This window comes from Pelophylax lessonae (genome assembly GCF_965119305.1).
Source record: "Pelophylax lessonae genome assembly, chromosome: 6".
NCBI classification, from domain to species: domain Eukaryota; kingdom Metazoa; phylum Chordata; class Amphibia; order Anura; family Ranidae; genus Pelophylax; species Pelophylax lessonae.
Window position 1 is genome coordinate 306,923,792 of NC_138773.1, and position 18,030 is coordinate 306,941,821.

An 18,030-nucleotide genomic window follows, 5' to 3' on the forward strand; every position below is an offset into this window, starting at 1 on the left:
GCACCAGCCGCCACTGCTGGAATATATCTCCACACCGAAATCAGATCACACTGGAATTCGGACAGCCACTGATCACCATTTAATACAATTGTCCTTGACTCCAATAGTCTCATATACAGGCTCTTTTCTTGACTGTCTCCATTTCCCATCCTATCCCTCCTCTGGTTCCTCTTTCTCATCTACGCCTCCCACTCTACATTTTTTCCCTTGGGGACACCTGTTATACTGAGAACTGTGTAGCACCCTTCTAGATAGGTAAGGTAAATTTAGTTCTTTCTGGCTTCCCCCGTAAATAGTGCAGCAGTTTGTGATTGCTTTGGGCTGTTCTGGGCTTCACTGGCTGCAGGTTCGACTGCTTCCCTCTGCCTTCTGGAGGATTCTGGAATGTAGTGGTCTGGAAGAGGCAAATCAACAGCCTGAATAATAATGTTGTCTCAGTGGGTGGCTGGGGAGTACATAAAGAGTCAGGGGCCTGAGGCAGTCAAGTTCTTGTTCAGGAGGAGAAGTTCATCGAGGTCAAAGCTGTGCTAGTGTGGGGGGGGGGTCTGCCTTACTGAGAATTTGTGGAACTAACTAAAGGATTGTACTGAGTACCAGGTCTGGAGAGTTCACAGGAGAAATGTCTATTTGATATTGGAGGGATTCATCCAAGTATCCAGGGACATGGTGAGTACAGACCTGAGTGTAGGATCCTAGTGACTGTTTGCTGCTACTATCCCTTGTACCAGTGGCAGCCTGTCCATTGTGGGAGCAGGGGCGCCACCCCCCCCATCCATGCGTCCGGCCCCCTAATCTACATGCAGGGCGCTGGACGCATGGATTCCAAAGGGATTTTTTTTTTAAGCACCTGATTAGAGCCAGAGGCTCTAATAGGCTTCAAAAAAGGGTGGGCTCGGGCACAGAGCTCTGCGTCCTGAGCCCACCCAGTTGTGTGACAATAGCAAATGAATATTCGCTATTGCCACACTGCTTCTCCTCCCTGACAATCAGGAAGCGGGTCCTGAGAAAGGAGAAGGCATCCTATTGGCCAAGAAGGGGGAAAGAGACGGCCACCGAGAAGGGACATGAAGGAGACTGAGGTGGAAGCCGCCGCCTGTCATTCCGGAGGAACAAGGTAAGTAAACTGGCCGGCTGGCGGGCAGGCGGGCAGGGGGGAGAGATGTGGTGGTGCAAGTGATATGGGGGGGTGCAGGTGATATTGGGGGGATAGGTCCGTCTGCGTGGGTAGGTCTGTCTCCCGCCCCTCCCGACTGATGGAGCACCAGCCGCCACTGCCTTCATCAGAGCCAGCTCTTGCTTGGACTGAGACATTTATCATGGTTTCTCACAGTTCCCTGCACCCTATCTAAATTAATGTAGCAATAAAGCCTCAAAAAGACACACTTAGACTGCCTACTGAGCCAGAAAGAGTGACTGCCACTGCACCGATGGGAGAAAGGAACCAGGAATTAGCAATCCATTTAAGAGGAAAGGGCTAAAATTGTCTCAAAAACTAAATTTCCACTAATTTTAGAGAGACTTCCCCTTGCGTCCTGTTGCGTCTCTAAGGCAGAATATCGAAGGGAAATTTCACCAATCAGACACAGGCTCTTCTGTTAACTGACACTATTTCTCTTCCTGTGTCCCATCATCTCTCCAGTTTCTCTTTTAAATCTCCACGGGATGCCATTAAAATTCATGTGCGTGTAAAGGCAGGTGTCCCAATACTTTTGGTAACATAGTGTATATATATTTTGATAATGAAATTTATATCTTTATATCTCTCTTCCATCCAATCGGCTCTCACTGAGCTCTGCAGAGTGTAACTTCAGCTCTCTGCCCCCTGCTTTTCAGAGCTGAGACATCCTGTTTAAATTCTTGACTTTGAATGGCTGTAGAGAAGAGAGGGCTGCAGATAAAAAGGTACAACTTATGTAGGAGTATTTGTTTCACCACGGTGTATCACCTGAGGCCAATCACTTCGCTGGGTGTATGTAAGGGTGTACAACCGCTTTAATAATGTGTTTTTTTTATCAAATGTCCATATTTCCAAAAAAACTCACAAAAATGGAAATAGGAAATGATGGAAATGAAAAGGAAAGTAAGAATGCATTCCTTGCATTAAGTTATACAACAAAATGTGTTTTCTAATGGGATGGTGTACTCACTTTCCCAGGATAAGTACTTACACTATGCCCTGCTTGAAGTAACCCTTGAATGTGTCGCTCTCATATCCCTGAACCTCGCGGTGCTGCACGGCCACACCCCCCAGGTGATCATCCATCTGTACAGCGTAAATGGCGGCTGCTCCTTGCTCGTCTACGGTGGAGCTGTTCCCAATCCAAAAGTGGATGTCGTAGGTGAAGTTGTTGCTCACCTTGTGTGTCTGAAAGAGAAAGATTTTAATGCACAGAGATTCAAAAGGGCAACCTTGATAAAAAGATCAGGATATAGACTTGTGCGATCCGATCCTGTGCGAACTGCAAGATCGCACTGCGATATGCGATCAAACTGGGGGTGTCGTTAAGATTACATTGACACCCCCAGCGTATCGCATATGGCAGTGTGAACTGCCGGGGGTGCGTTTGCGATGCGGGAACAGGCTGCAAGGTTAAAGTGTAAGTCCACCCTAATTTTGAAATCCCTGCATCTATAGACCTCCACGATCAAACATTAACCTATAAAAAAAGAAAAAAAAATTAACCTATCCAAGCCTGTAAAGAAGAAATCAGTATACTTACTTTTTCTGAAGCCAATCCGATCCGATCCAATGCTGAGCTGCCACCGGCGGGTTCTCTGTGGAGGTGGGTCCAGAGGACACAGCCGACAATGGAAGCCCCATAGTAAGTCTACTGATGACGTCACTTCCTATTCATTTCACAGCCGTTGTTGGCCATGTCCTCTGCAGAGCTTCTGCCGCTAGAGATTGGGTCGGATCGGCTTCAAAAAAGGTATCTATACTGATTTCCCCCTTAATGACCAGGCCATATTTTGCGTTTCGGCACTGCGTTACTTTAACGGACAATTGCGCGGTTGTGCGACGCTGTACCCAAATAAAATTGATGTCCTTTTTTTCCCCACAAATAGAGCTTTCTTTTGGTGGTATTTGATCACCTGTGCAATTTTTATTTTTTGCGCTTTAAACAAAAAAATAGCGACAATTCTGAAAAAAAAAAAAAACAATATTTTTCACTTTCTGCTAGATAACATTCTCAAAAAAAATAAAAAATAAATTAGAAATCACATTTTTTTTAACATTTTAGGCCAATTTGTTTTCTGTTACATATTTTTGGTAAAATAATCCCACTAAGCATATTTTGATTGGTTTGCGCAAAAGTTATAGTGTCTACTAACAACGGGAAATATTTATGTCATTTTTATTGTTTTTTTTTTTTTTACTAGTAATGGCGGCGATCTGCGATTTTTAGTGGGACTGCGACATATCGGCAGACAGATTGGACCCCTGACTGATATTTTTGACACTTTTGGGGGGGACCAGTGACATTACTACAGTAATCAGTGCTAAAAATATGCACTGTTACTGTAATAATGCCACTGGCAGGGAAGGGGTTAACACTATGGGTGATCAAGGGGTTAAATGTAAGCCTAGGGGAGTGATTTTATCGGTGGGGGGCGTGGCTTGTGAAATGACCATAGAGACCTGTGATCCTACATAGAAGGATCACAGGAGCTCTGTGATCATTCCAGGGAGAAGAACGGTCAGCTGTGTTTACAACAGCTGACCGTCCTTCTCTCTCAGCGGGGAACGATCGTGGGTGTCAGGCGGCATCGGAGTCCCCACTGCCTAGCTGCAGGCGCGCGACCGACGTAGGTCTACGTCATTTCGTGCAGGAGGGCCGCACTTCAGGAACCGGTTAATGTTAGATCGTGGAGGTCTAAAGTTGCAGGGATTTATAGGCCTTATAGAAGGCCTATAAGGGAAAAGCCACTTCTTTGGGAAATTTCACAATTGGAATTGCCTGGCTGTGAAGTTGAGTATTCAGCTGCAATATTTCCAGAACTAGTATCAAGTTGGTGCAAAGCCATTACTTTAGATCTGCATACTTGTTCAAAGCCATTGACTCATTATGGCAGCCAAGCAACTAGCAGTTTCAAAATGAGAGATCAGTAAAATCAGCCTTTGTATCTCTTTCAGAAGAGAATTCCATACTCATGAATTTCCAGGTGATTGGGGCCTTACTGGCCTTACTGGCCTTACTACATGCAGCCCCATTTGAAAGATTAAAATATTAGTTGAGGTTGGGTTGATGGGCCCCCCTGAACAATAAAGTTCACCATCTATGTTAAAATCTGACTGTAAAAATCTCCTGGATCATGGTTAACGAAAAGTTGACTAGAATCCGTAAAGACACCCAGACTAAGTTTGAGAAGCTGTGCAGGGCCGGCCTTTGGGGTGTGCGAGCTGTGCAGCCGCACAGGGCGCCATGGGCAACAGGGGCGCCGTGCGGCCATCACAGCTCGCAGATGATCAGGCCGCACAGCGGGAGGTAAGCGGCGACCGAGGCCTGGAGGTTCAGTGTGGGGGTCTCTGATGTAAGGGGGGCTCTGGGGGGGGGTCTCTGATGTAAGGGGGGCTCTGGGGGGGTCTCTGATGTAAGGGGGGCTCTGTGTGGGGAGGGTCTCTGATGTAAGGGGGGCTCTGTGTGGGGGATCTCTGATGTAAGGGGGGGCTCTGTGGGGGTCTCTAATGTAAGGGGGTCTTTGATGTAAGGGGGGGCTCTGTGGGGATCTCTAATGCAAAGGAGTATTTGATGTAAGGGGGGCTCTGTGAGGGGTCTCTAATGTAAGGGGGGCTAAGTTATTAGTGATCATAAAAAAGAAAAGTCAAATAAAGTGCTCATGCGGTGGGGGGGGGGGGGCGCCACAGGATTAGCTCGCACAGGGCGCCTGAACACCTAAGGCCGGCCCTGTGTGGAACCCATGGGTAGCTTATCTGCAGGCTCCCTGAGTATTAAGTAACATGAGATACTTGTAATAGGTCACAGTTCTGGGGGGGGGATAGGATCTGACTTGTTCTTTTCTCTCTTTCTATTTCTACTTTTTCTTATACTCTCTTTTCTTCTTCTTTCGTTATTCTGAATTTTACTTGAACAGGATAGTTCAATATGGACCAGATGGCTTGATTCCAGTTGCAATCTAAGACACTGATATGATCCATGGATGTTGTTGGTGATTACTGATTTCCAAAGTTATTATTAGACACATGTTGTTCTGTAATTGGGTTCATATACATCATTTTCTGGAATCCTATAATAATTGTTACTGATACGATTATATTTTGATGTCTTTCTTGACAAATGTTCAAATTCCAACCTTTTGCATGTTTTTTGCAAAATTTTTAATAAAAAATATTGGATAATAAAATCTAACTGTATGATCTCCTTTAGATCTACCAGAACTATGTAATATAATGGCGTGCCTAAACTATCCAATCAATTTGTATCTAATCAGGCAAGTCCTTCCATTACATAATTGTTGGTAGACCTAAAGGAGATTGTACAGTTACACTGGAACATATGTAATGAGCTTGTAAAAAATGTAAAAATTGCCTCCAATATAAGTACTACCCATTAACTGAACAAAAATTATATATGTACAATATGGAACTTACCATCATCAGGACATAACAGTCCCCTTCAAAGAAGTTCCCAAAGGTCTTCTCCGGGACTGGAACCATAGCCATGTTCTGAAAGAAGAAAAAGACAAAAATGCAGCTCATCGAGCAAAGGGAACGGAATTACAGTAAATGTGCAACCATATAGGTTCAGTAGGTAATAATAAACAATAAATATACTAAAAAAAAAAAAATAAGTTACGAAACATTGTAATATACATTTATTTATACTGAAAAAAATAAAATGACCTATCCATCGCATTCATCCAAAAGTCTTTTCAAGAAGAGTTATCAAACAGCTTACAGACTGGGAAGGTCATTTTGAACAGCGCTTTTTTATTTTACCAAAATTTTGGATGTAACGTGTGTAAAATATACATTTCGGCAACCTCTAGAATTTGTATTTTCTTTTTTTTCTTTATGGTGTTTTTAAAGTAGGTTACACCAGTGCTGTATTTTGGCCTAGGCCAACAAGGCCCAGGCCTAGGGCAGCACTTTGCAGGGGGGCAGCAAAAAAGCCACCCCCACCACCTGAGACTCTATTGGCCACTGGTTGCTAGAACCACCTCTCTCACCCCCTCTCTCTCACTCACTCCCCTTTCTCACTCTCTCACCCCTCCTCTCTCTCTCACCCTCCCTCTCAACACCCTCCACCTTTCTCATCCCCTCTCTCTCTATCATCCCCCCTCTCTCTCTCTCTCACTCTCATCTCCCTCTCTCACCCCCTCACTCTCTCTCTCATCCCCACTCTCTCTAGCTCTCTCTCTCTCATCCCACCTCTCTCTCTCTCACCCCCCACTCTCTCTCACCCCCCCTCTCTCTCTCATCTATTCCCCCCTCTATCTCTCTCTCTCATCCCCCCCTCTCTCAGCCCCTTCTCTCTTTCCCTCCCTCATCCAACCCCTCTCTCTCTCTCCCTCCCTCACTCAACCCCTCTCTCTCTCTCTTTCATCCCCCCCCTCTCTCCCTCTTTCATCCCCCCCCTCTCTCCCTCCCTCACCCACCCCCCTCTCTCTCTCCCTCACCCACCCTCTCTCTCCCACCCCCTCTCACCCCCCCCCTCTCGTGAGATCTCAGGGGTTCGTGCTGGGACTTGTAGTCCTTCAATCTTGGAGGAAGACACATCCGTTAAAAAAGGAGTGGGGAAAATTTACATGGGGAGGGCGCCCAATTTTAGTCTTGCCTAGGGCAGCACAAAACCAAAATACACCACTGGGTTACACCTTGCATTCAACTGTGACATGCATTGGAGGAATTTGAGAGGTGCTAAAAATTATTTAAATTTTGTAGCATATCGATGATTTTATAATAATGTACTTCTAATGTTAAGATTTAAAATTATACAACTCAGTCATGTAATGCTATAGGAAAATAAACATGAATAACTGAGTCATACGTTTCATATATATATATATATATATATATATATAGTAACAGATAGTCTATCAGAAGCAGTAGGGAGAAGCAGTAGGGTTCATTCCATAGTGAAAGAGTCATTGACCAGGTGTGGAACTGATTGGCAGGTGGGTGTTGCTCATTCGCTGTGTATGGTCCTGGATTGTCCCTCCCTAGGATAGTCATGCTATGTAGGAGTGATGCCCCATACACACGTGCAGATTATCTGCAGACTTTTGTCTGCAGACTTACCAAAACCATATAATATGAGGTCAAACCTAAACACTTTCAATTTGTATGCAATCCGGCAGGCCCTTGCACTACATAGAAAAGGTAAGTCTGCAGACAAAAGTCTGCAGATAATCTGCACGTGTGTATGGGGCATGAGTGTATGTGTTCTGGTCTGTCTCACCATAAAGACAGGCAACTTGACCTGGCCATTGATTGAGGCCTCATGCACATCGACGTTTGTAGTCTAATGCCCCATACACACGTGCAGATTATCTGCAGACTTTTGTCTGCAGACTTACCTTTTCTATGTAGTGCAAGGGCCTGCCGGATTGCATACAATTTGAAAGTGTTTAGGTTTGACCTCATATTATATGGTTTTGGTAAGTCTGCAGACAAAAGTCTGCAGATAATCTGCACGTGTGTATGGGGCATTAAATATATAATATATGCCTAGCATGAAATCTCAGCCTTTTTCCACACCAGGGGAGCCACAGATGACTATAAAAGTGAGTGGCTGTTCACGCCTTTGCAAAGCTAAAAGCGGACGCATATCTGCATCAGCAAAAACACAAGCATGCACATACGTATTCCCTGAAAAACACATTTGCACATGTCTGTGCCGATGCATGAGAGCATCTATAGCTGGCAATAGAAATGAATGGCTGTGTTACCTGTGGCTCCCTGGGTGTGGAAAAACACTAGGCATTGCTTTAGGCCTTCAAACATTTGCATTCATGTAAACAAAAACAAACAAATGGCACACCGGCCTAGCGCATCATCCTCAATATTGGCTTTATTAAATTTAAAAAAGTATCTACTCACAAACAATGGTTGTAAAATGGCATACCTAATCCCAGTGGCGTACCAATAGGGGGGGCAGGGGGGGGGGGCGGTCCGCCCCGGGTGCCACACATTAGAGGGGTGTCAGGGAAGATCAGGGTGACACCCGGGGCCGGCCGCCAGACTGCTTCCGCCGCGGAGGAGGAGGAACTGTTTAAAGCAGAGGATGTGAGAGAGACTCACTGTCACTCCCGAGCCCTGAATACACAGCGGTCGGCGGGCGCTGCCGGAGTTAATTGTGCTGGTTAATGAGAATGCGATTGGTTGCTAGGACCGCCTATCAACCAATCACCTGCTCATTAACTAGCACAGTAACTTCTGCCGACCGCTGTGTATTCAGGGCTCCGGAGTGACAGTGAGTCTCTCACATCCTCTGCTTTAAACAGTTCCTCCTCCTCCGCTCTCCTCCTAAAAAGGTAGGGGGGGGGGGGCGGGGGTTGTATTGTAAAGGGGTTATTTTGAGGGGGGCTTTGTATTGTAAAGGGGTTATATTGGGGAGCTGTGTAATGTAAAGGGTTGTATGGGGGATGGGGCTGTGTAATGTAATGGGTTCTATTGGGGGGCTGTGAAATGTAAAGGGTTCCATGGGGGGGTGGGAGCTGTGTAATGTAAAGGGTCAGATGGGGGGATGGGGGCTGTGTAATGTAAAGGGTTCCAATGGGGGGCTGTGTAATGTAAAGGGGTCCAGGGGTACGGGGGCTGTGTAATGTAAAGGGATCCAGGGGTACGGGGGCTGTGTAATGTAAAGGGGTCCAGAGGCGTGGGGGCTGTGTAATGTAAAGGGGTCCAGAGGCGTGGGGGCTGTGTAATGTAAAGGGGTCCAGGGGTGCGGGGGCTGTCTAATGTAAAGGGGTCCAGGGGTACGGGGGCTGTGTAATGTAAAGGGGCCCAGGGGTATGGGGGCTGTGTAATGTAAAGGGGTCCAGGGGTAAGGGGGCTGTGTAATGTAAAGGGGTCCAGGGGTAAGGGGGCTGTGTAATATAAAGGGGTCCAGGGGTAAGGGAGCTGTGTAATGTAAAGGGGTCCAGGGGTACGGGGGCTGTGTAATGTAAAGGGGTACGGGGGCTGTGTAATGTAAAGGGGTCCAGGGGTAAGGGAGCTGTGTAATGTAAAGGGGTCCAGGGGTACGGGGGCTGTGTAATGTAAAGGGGTACGGGGGCTGTGTAATGTAAAGGGGTCCAGGGGTATGGGGGCTGTGTAATGTAAAGGTGTCCAGGGGTACGGGGGCTGTGTAATGTAAAGGGGTCCAGGGGTAAGGGGGCTGTGTAATGTAAAGGGGTCCAGGGGTACGGGGGCTGTGTAATGTAAATGTGTCCAGGGGTACGGGGGCTGTGTAATGTAAAGGGGTACGGGGGCTGTGTAATGTAAAGGGGTCCAGGGGTAAGGGGGCTGTGTAATGTAAAGGGGTCCAGGGGTACGGGGGCTGTGTAATGTAAAGGGGTACGGGGGCTGTGTAATGTAAATGTGTCCAGGGGTACGGGGGCTGTGTAATGTAAAGGGGGTACGGGGGCTGTGTAATGTAAAGGGGTCCAGGGGTAAGGGGGCTGTGTAATGTAAAGGGGTCCAGGGGAACGGGGGCTGTGTAATGTAAAAGGGGGGTCTCCATACATTTTACACATGACACGTCAATGGGCAGTTTGTCGCCTGGGGGGGTGCCAGATATAGGATCCGCCCCGGGTGCCAAATGCTCTAGGTACGCCCCTGCCTAATCCAAACATCAGGAACAATCTGTGTCGGTATCCACTGTCCTCAACAGATGATAGCTGATGCGTTTCGAGGCTTAGCCCCTTCTTCAGAGCCAGTGGGCCATGTCTAGACCACTAGTTTATATAGCAAATGACCCATGCCTCATATGTGGGGCCTTAAACAACTCCTCCCCCATGGGTGTGGCTTCAATTATATTAACCCATTCTGTACAGACCAATACTACTGACTTCCAAACCTTCCATCAAAACCTATGAACTCATAAATGTCATGGAATATAAAACAATCAGTTCCTTCGGGATGGATAAAATACATAGGTGTGTTTTAAACGATAGAGACAGAATATCAACCATAAATCCAGAAAAAAACACAGGATACAAATGTTATAAATTGAGTTGCACTTCAGTGAGTAAAATAAGTATTTGATCCCCAAGCAAAACATGACTTAGTAGTTGGTGGAGAAACCCTTGTTGGTAAGCACAGAGGTAAGAAGTTTCTTGTAGTTGGTTACCAGGTTGGCACACATCTCAGGAGGGATTTTGGTCCACTCTTCTTTACAGATCTTCTCTAAATCCTTACGGTTTCTTGGCTGTCTCTTGGCAACTCAAAGTTTTAGCTCCCTGCAAAAAATTTTCTATAGGATTAAGGTCTGGAGACTGGCTAGGCCATTTCATGACCTTTATGTGCTTCTTCTTGAGCCACTCCTTTGTTGCCTTGGCGGTATGTTTTGGGTCATTGTCATGCTGGAAGACCCATCCACTATCCATCTTCAGTGTTCTGGCTGAAGGAAGAAAGTTCTCATCCAAGATTTTATAATACATGGTCCCGTCTATTGGCCCCTTATGTGGCAAAGTCGGCCTGTACCTTTAGCAGAGAAACAGCATAATGTTTCCCCCTCTGTGCTTGACTGTAGGGATGGTGTTCTTAGGGTCATAGTCAGCATTTTTCTTCCTACAAACACGGCAAGTCGACAAAGAGCTAAATTTTGGTCTTATCTGACCACAGCCATTTCTCACAATCCTTCTCTGAATCATTTAAATGTTCATTGGCAAACTTTAGACAGCCCTTCTTGAGGAGGGGGACCGTGCGGGCGCTTTAGGATTTCAATCCATGGTGGCGTATTGTGTTACCGATGGTTTGTTTGGTGACTGTGGCTCCAACTGCCTTGAGATCATTCACAAGCTCCTCCCGTGTAGTTTTGGGCTGATCCCTCACTTTTCCCATGATCATCCTTACCCCATGAGGCGAAATCTTGCATGGAGTTCCAGACTGAGGGTGATTGATGGTTATTTTGTATTTCTTCCATTCGCGAACAATCAACAGTTGTCTCCTTTTCACCAAGCTTCTTGCTGATGGTCTTGCCGCCCATTCCAGCCTTGTGCAGGTCTACAATCTTGTCCCTGATGTCCTTTGACAGCTATTTGGTCTTGCCCATGATGGTGAGGTTTAAATGGAAGAAAGAGATTCTGTGAACGGGGTCTTTTACACACATAACGAGTTGTCGTTACAAACACCTTCTTAACCACTTAAACCCCGGAAGATTTTACCCCCTTCCTGACCAGGGGGTATTTTGCGATTCGGCACTGCGTGACTTTAACGGACAATTGCGCGGTCGTGCGACGCTGTACCTAAACGAATTTGGCGTCCTTTTTTTCCCACAAACAGAGCTTTCTTTTGGCGGTATTTGATCACCTGTGCGATTTTTTGATCACGCGCTATAAACAAAAAAAGGAGCGTAAATTTTGCAAAAATAGCAATATTTTTCCCTTTTTTTTTATATGAAATTCCCCCCAAAAAAAATGTAAAAATCAAAATTTTTTAACATTTTCGGCCAATTTGTTTTATGCTACCTATGTTTGGTAAAAAAAAATCCCAAAAAGCGTATTTTGATTGGTTTGCGCAAAAGTTATTGCGTTTACTAACTAAGGGAAAGATTTTTGTCATTTTTGTTGTTTTTTTTTTAACGCGTAATGGCGGCGATCTGCGATTTTTTTTGCGGTACTGCGACATTGCAGCGGACAGATCGGACCCTTGACTGACATTTTTGACACTTTTGGGGTTACCAGTGACATTTCTACAGTAATATATATGCTATATATATGCACTGTTACTGTAAAATATATATATGCACTGTTACTGTAAAAATACACTGGTAGTGAAGGGGTTAACTTTATTTGAGAGGGAGGGGCTGTGTGTGTCCCTAGGGGCGTGATTCTAACTGTGATTGGCTGTGGCTTCAGCTGTATGCAGAGTGATCAACGGATCTACATAGTAGATCCATATGATCATCTCTCATACAGAGGGGAGAATGACAGGCAGCTTGTTTACACAAGCTGCCTGACTTTCTCCCTCTCCCCCGCCGATCGCAGAGTGGCCGGCGGACATCGGGTCCGCCGGTCACACGCGCGGGGGGGTCCGTGACCACGCGGGAGCGGGAGCGCGCCTCCGACGGCGCGCGCTCGCTCCCTAGACCCTCACAAGCTAGTGACGTAGACCTACGTCACTCTGCCTGTGAGGGGCTGACCGCCGCCGTAGATAGTCGTGCGGCGGTCGGCAAGTGGTTAAATTGACAGAACCACATGAGCACACACTGTAGCCAGTCTGTGGGAGCCAGAATTATTGTTGGTTGGTAGGGGATCAAATACTTAGTTTATTCACTGAACTGCAACTCAATTTATAACATTTGTATCGTGTATTCTCTTTTTTTTTGGTTGATATTCTGTCTCTATCATTTACAACACAAAAGATAGACCCTTCATTTCTTTGTAAGTGAGCAAAATTACAAATTCTGCAGGGGATCAAATAATTGTTTTCTCCACTCTATATGTAATACTTAAACAGAATTCTTAGAAGTTAGCATGTGATAAACATGTGAGTTGTACTACTCATTCACCTCTATCCTCCATATCTGCAGTCCTGGGGTGGTTTTATTCAGAGACTTGGTTACTTTTTCCGTGAGTTCAGGCATGGTGGAATACTATCAGATCAGAGGTCACCTGGAAATCTGGAAAGGAACAAAAATATTTTATTATTTTTTTAAATAAAGAACAAGAAGACATCATCTATATAAAGGGTACTTAACCACTTGCCGACCGCCGCAAGTACATATGGGTACGTCACTAGCCTGTGAGGCTCTGGGGAGCGAGTGCGGGCTGCCGGAGGCGGCTCCCGCTCCCGTGCAGTCACGGACCCCCCCCCCCCGCGCATGTGACCGGCAGACCCGATGTCCGCCGGTCACTCACGATCGTCGGGTGGAGAGGGAGAAAGGCAGGCGGCTGATGTAAACAAGCAAAAAATTTGGGGGAGCATACCCATGTATTTCCAAAGCTGCTGCAGCTATGAACCAAAAGACATATATATTAAAAAAGAATAGCGCGCAAATGCAAAAGAAATTACTACCAAATCTGAAGAGAGTGCATAAATAAAAATGGGGGTTTGGTCCCACCATATGGCCATATCGTGCTCAAGCCCACTACTGCGTCAAAGTACCCCATTATCAGTGGGTCCTACACTATCCATGAAATAGGACCCACTGATAATGGGGTACTTTGACGCAGTAGTGGGCTTGAGCACGATATGGCCATATGGCGGGACCAAACCCCCATTTTTATTTATGGACTCTCTTCAGATTTGAGGTAAACAAGCCGCCTGTCACTCTCCCCTGTGTAGGAATAGTGATCATACGGTTCTACTATGTAGGACCGTTGATCACTGTTCCTACAGCTCAAGCCACAGCCAATCACAGTTAGAATCACGCCCCTAGGGACACACACTACCCCTCCCTCTCAAAAAAAGTTAACCCCTTAACTACTAGTGTCATTTTACAGTAACAGTGCATATGTATAGCACTGATTACTGTAGAAATGTCATTGGTACCCCCAAAAGTGTCAAAATGTCAGTCAAGGGTCCGATCTGTCTGCCGTAATGTCGCAGTCCCGCAAAACAAAATCGCAGATCGCCGCCATTACGCGTTAAAAAAAAACCAACAAAAATGACAAAAATCTTTCCCTTTGTTAGTAAACGCGATAACTTTTGCGCAAACCAATCAAAATACGCTTTTTGCGATTTTTTTTTTTTACCAAACATATATAGCATAAAACAAATTGGCCTAAAATGTTAAAAAATTTTGATTTTTACATTTTTTTGGGGGGGAATTTCATATAAAAAAATGTGAACAATATTGTTATTTTTGCAAAATTGTCGCTCTTTTTTTGTTTATAGCGCATGATCAAAAAATCGCACAGGTGATCAAATACCACCAAAAGAAAGCTCTGTTTGTGGGAAAAAAAAGGAAGCCAAATTTGTTTAGGTACAGCATCGCAGGACTGCGCAATTGTCCGTTAAAGTCACGCAGTGCAGAATCGCCAAATACCCCCTGGTCAGGAAGGGGGTAAAATCTTCCGGGGCTTAAGTGGTTAAAAAGGGGGTGTGAGATAAGTCTATTAGTGGTGCGACAATGATGTCCCCATTTTTTTTTTTGGTTGATGGAGAACTGAGAGTTTATTTTGTGTAGTGTTGTTGAGTGAAGGAGAGCAAGTACATGTTTGCGCTTGTTGGGTGCTATGGGTGGACCATGGAGGTACTGCAGAAAGGGATGATACAGAAAATGTCATTCATACTCGCATGAACAATTGATAATATGTTTATAGGAATAGATAGGCCTATTGCTAGAGGTATTGTTGTATGGAGTGCAATCTCCTATTTACATATGTTATCTTGCTTAGACTGTGTTACTTTTCTTAGTGTTTGTAAATGCTAGCTATGACATGTTTGTCACTCCATCACATTTTGACCTCAGAAATACCCGTGAGAATATAACTGTTCTTTCAGGAAATCCGGGTAGGTGTGTAGCAACTGCCTGCTGCCTTAAAAGGGACCATGTTTCGTGTTACAGGAGGATTATTGGAATGAATAGTCATCAGTCATAATTATTAAGCAGGTTTAACATCCAATAGGGCAGTCATGTGAATGTGTGCTAAAAAACTGTAGTGGAGTCAGGGCCAAGCTGGGTTGGGGGGGGGGGGCACCACTCTGGGCGCAGTGTCTTTATGTGTTGGGGGGAGGGTGCTGTGAAGAAGCAGCCCAAAGAGTACCTTCAACCGAGCTGAGAACCCCCCCTCACCCCTTCCCTCCTTTACTGACCCATATTGCTGCCCTACCTGACAGGTGAAGCCTGAGAAATGGAACAATGATGGCTGTGGCGGTGAGGTCCATTGTCTGCACCAGTGGCATAATTATGGATATATGGGGTGTGGTCTACACTGGGCACCAGCACTCTGAAGGTGCCAGCCACACATCAGATGGCTGGGGCGCCCACATCAGGAGGAAAGGGTGCACAATTGGGCATCTTCACCCTGAGCACTGGATGACCTTATTCCAGCACTAAGCACAGTTATAAATTGATTGGACCAATGACATCAATGAAACATCTATAGCAGCCTTTGTCAAGCTTCTTTTTCTTTACCTCAGAGAAACCCTTAAAATAAGTTTTAGGTCTTAGGGAACCATTACTAAAACCCATTTTTGAGGGTCCATGGCAAAACGCTTCTTACATTGGTGGTTAGTAGGAAGAATGCAACCCTTACAGTGGTGGGTGGAATACCACCCATACAGATAGCTAAGATTATTGGTGTCATGTTCCTGGCTTTGCCAAATTGTGTTGGTCCTGGAATTATGCAGGCACCAGGGCCGGCCCTACCATGGGTCCCGGTGGGCCCATGGGACCCAGGCGGCACTTTAAGAGGGGCGGCAACAGGGGCGCACTGCCTGAAGACCCGAGGCTCCCTCCCTCTAGCGTTCAGTGTTATCCTTGCATAATGCTCCGCTCCCCAGCTCTTTGCTGGAGGAGGCATGTCTCTTTGCTGGGTTGATCATGTCTCTTTGCTGGAGGGGGCATGTCTCTTTGCTGGATTGGGCATGTCTCTTTGCTGGAGGGGGCATGTCTCTTTTCAGGAGGGGGCACGTCATTTTGCTGGATTGGGCATGTCTCTTTGTTGGATTGGGGATGTCTCTTTGCTGGATTGGGCATGTCTCTTTGTTGGTTTGGAGATGTCTCTTTGTTGGATTGGGCATGTTTCTTTGATTAATATATGGGGATGTCTCTTTGCTGGATTGGGCTATCTCTTTACTATTTTGGGATGTCTCTTTGCTTTATGGAAATGTCTCTTTGTGGAATTTATGGAAATGTCTCTTGCTGAATATATGGGGATGTCTGCTGGATTGGGCTATCTCTTTACTATTTTGGGATGTCTCTTTGCTTTATGGAAATGTATCTTTGCTGGATGGGCCTGTCTCTTTGCTGGATTGGGCATGTCTCTTTGTTGGATTGGGGATGTCTCTTTGCTGGATTGGGCATGTCTCTTTGTTGGATTGGGGATGTCTCTTTGCTGGATTGGGCATGTCTCTTTGATGAATATATGGGGATGTCTCTTTGCTGGATTGGGCTATCTCTTTACTATTTTGGGATGTCTCTTTGCTTTATGGAAATGTCTCTTTGTGGGATTTATGGAAACGTTTCTTGCTGAATATATGGGGATGTCTCTACTGGATTGGGCTATCTCTTTACTATTTTGGGATGTCTCTTTGCTTTATGGAAATGTCTCTTTGCTTTATGGAAATGTCTCTTTCCTGGATGGGCATGTCTCTTTGCTGGATTGGGCATGTCTCTTTGCTGGATTGGGCATGTCTCTTTGATGAATATATGGGGATGTCTCTTTGCTGGATTGGGCTATCTCTTTACTATTTTGGGATGTCTCTTTGCTTTATGGAAATGTCTCTTTGCTGGATGGGCGTGATTTTTTTTTTTTGGGGGGGGGGGCAGCATTTTATCTTGGACCCAGGCAGTGCAATGTCTTAGTCCAGCCCTAGCAGTCACCATCAAATGGGAGGTCAATCAGCCACAGCCCAAGGAGCCCCTGGAAACCTTCGAAGGAACCCTAGGGTTTCACAGAACCCAAGTTAAGAAAGGCTGATCTATAGTATAGAAGTGTTCTGTAATGCTTTCAATTTCCGTATATTACATAAGTCTCTTGGTTATGTCACCGGCTTCTGACTGGCTGCACACTCATGAAACAGAGGTACACCATTGCATCCTTCTACGTGGCATTTTACTGACTCCTTTTATTGATTGAACGCTACGCTTTGCAACTTTTTTTTTTTTTTTTTTAATAATAAACTGGGAAGTGTCAAGAATAATCTCAGTAATATATAATGAATGTAACAACCATAAAGCAGAATGATCTTTGGTCTTAGAATTAGTCATGTTAGCGTGAGATTGGGAAGGCCTGATCTGACAGGGTGTATCTAGCTATCGTTGATTCCTGCTACATAAGTGCCCCGTTTGATAAAGTATGACACTCATCAGTTTCAATTAAATTATCTAAGCAGCACTGCAACTTACAGTATTTATTAATTAAGAGTGAAGGAGATCACTAATTCACCAAGCTCATTGATTCCAGCTCAGCTGCCCATGAAAAACAAAACTCCCCTCCAGTAGGAACCAATAAAGTAATTCCAAACAAGAATACAACAGGAACTCCAAGCTAAAGGTATGAAGTCCAAAAATGCTTTTTTTAACATCACAAATACAGCCAATGCATTTTAGGGACTACAAAATTCCCCCTCATTGGGGCTTAAAATGCTGGATAGGACCGTAGAAGGTCCTTAATCCATCAGCAAAACCGGTATCTGCTCCTCTTTGGAAGGAGGAACAGGATGAGCACTGCCAGAGCCCTAAAAAATGATCTCCCGTGGGCCACTGGTGGGAATGCCTCTGACCAAACAATCAGAAACAGACTTCATGAGGGTGGTCTGGAGGCCCGACTTCCTCTAGAGGGCGCTGTGCTTACTGCCTGGCACTGTGGAGCTCGATTGGCATTTGCCATTGAACACCAGAATTGGCAGGTCCACCACTGGCGCCCTGTGCTTTTCACAGATGAGAGCAGGTTCACCCTGAGCATGTGTGACAGACATGAAAGGGTCTGGGGAAGCCGTGGAGAACGTTATGCTGCCTATAACATTGTTCAGCATGACCGGTTTGGTGGTGGGTCAGTGACGGTCTGGGGAGGCAAATCCATGGAGGGACACACAGACCTCTACAGGGTAGACAATGGCATCCTGACTGTCATTAGGTATCGGGATGAAATCCTTGGACCCATTGTCAGACCCTACGCTGGTGCAGTGGGTCCTGGGTTCCTCCTGGTGCACGACAATGCCCGGCCTCATGTGGCGAGAGTAATCAGCCAGTT

The 18,030-nt window shown here is 45.7% G+C and overlaps 1 protein-coding gene across 1 annotated transcript in view; it reads right to left on the reverse strand.

Annotated features, from left to right (window-relative positions):
• Positions 1–18,030, reverse strand: part of VIL1 (villin 1) — a 92,825-nt gene that overhangs the window by 49,671 nt on the left and 25,124 nt on the right. The window contains exons 2-4 of the mRNA XM_082260097.1: positions 12,678–12,788; positions 5,612–5,686; positions 2,169–2,365 (exon numbers count right to left, since the gene is read on the reverse strand). Of these exons, the coding sequence (XP_082116223.1) occupies positions 2,169–2,365; positions 5,612–5,686; positions 12,678–12,752 (347 nt within the window). The 5' untranslated portion in view covers positions 12,753–12,788. The remainder of the gene's footprint in view (positions 1–2,168; positions 2,366–5,611; positions 5,687–12,677; positions 12,789–18,030) is intronic.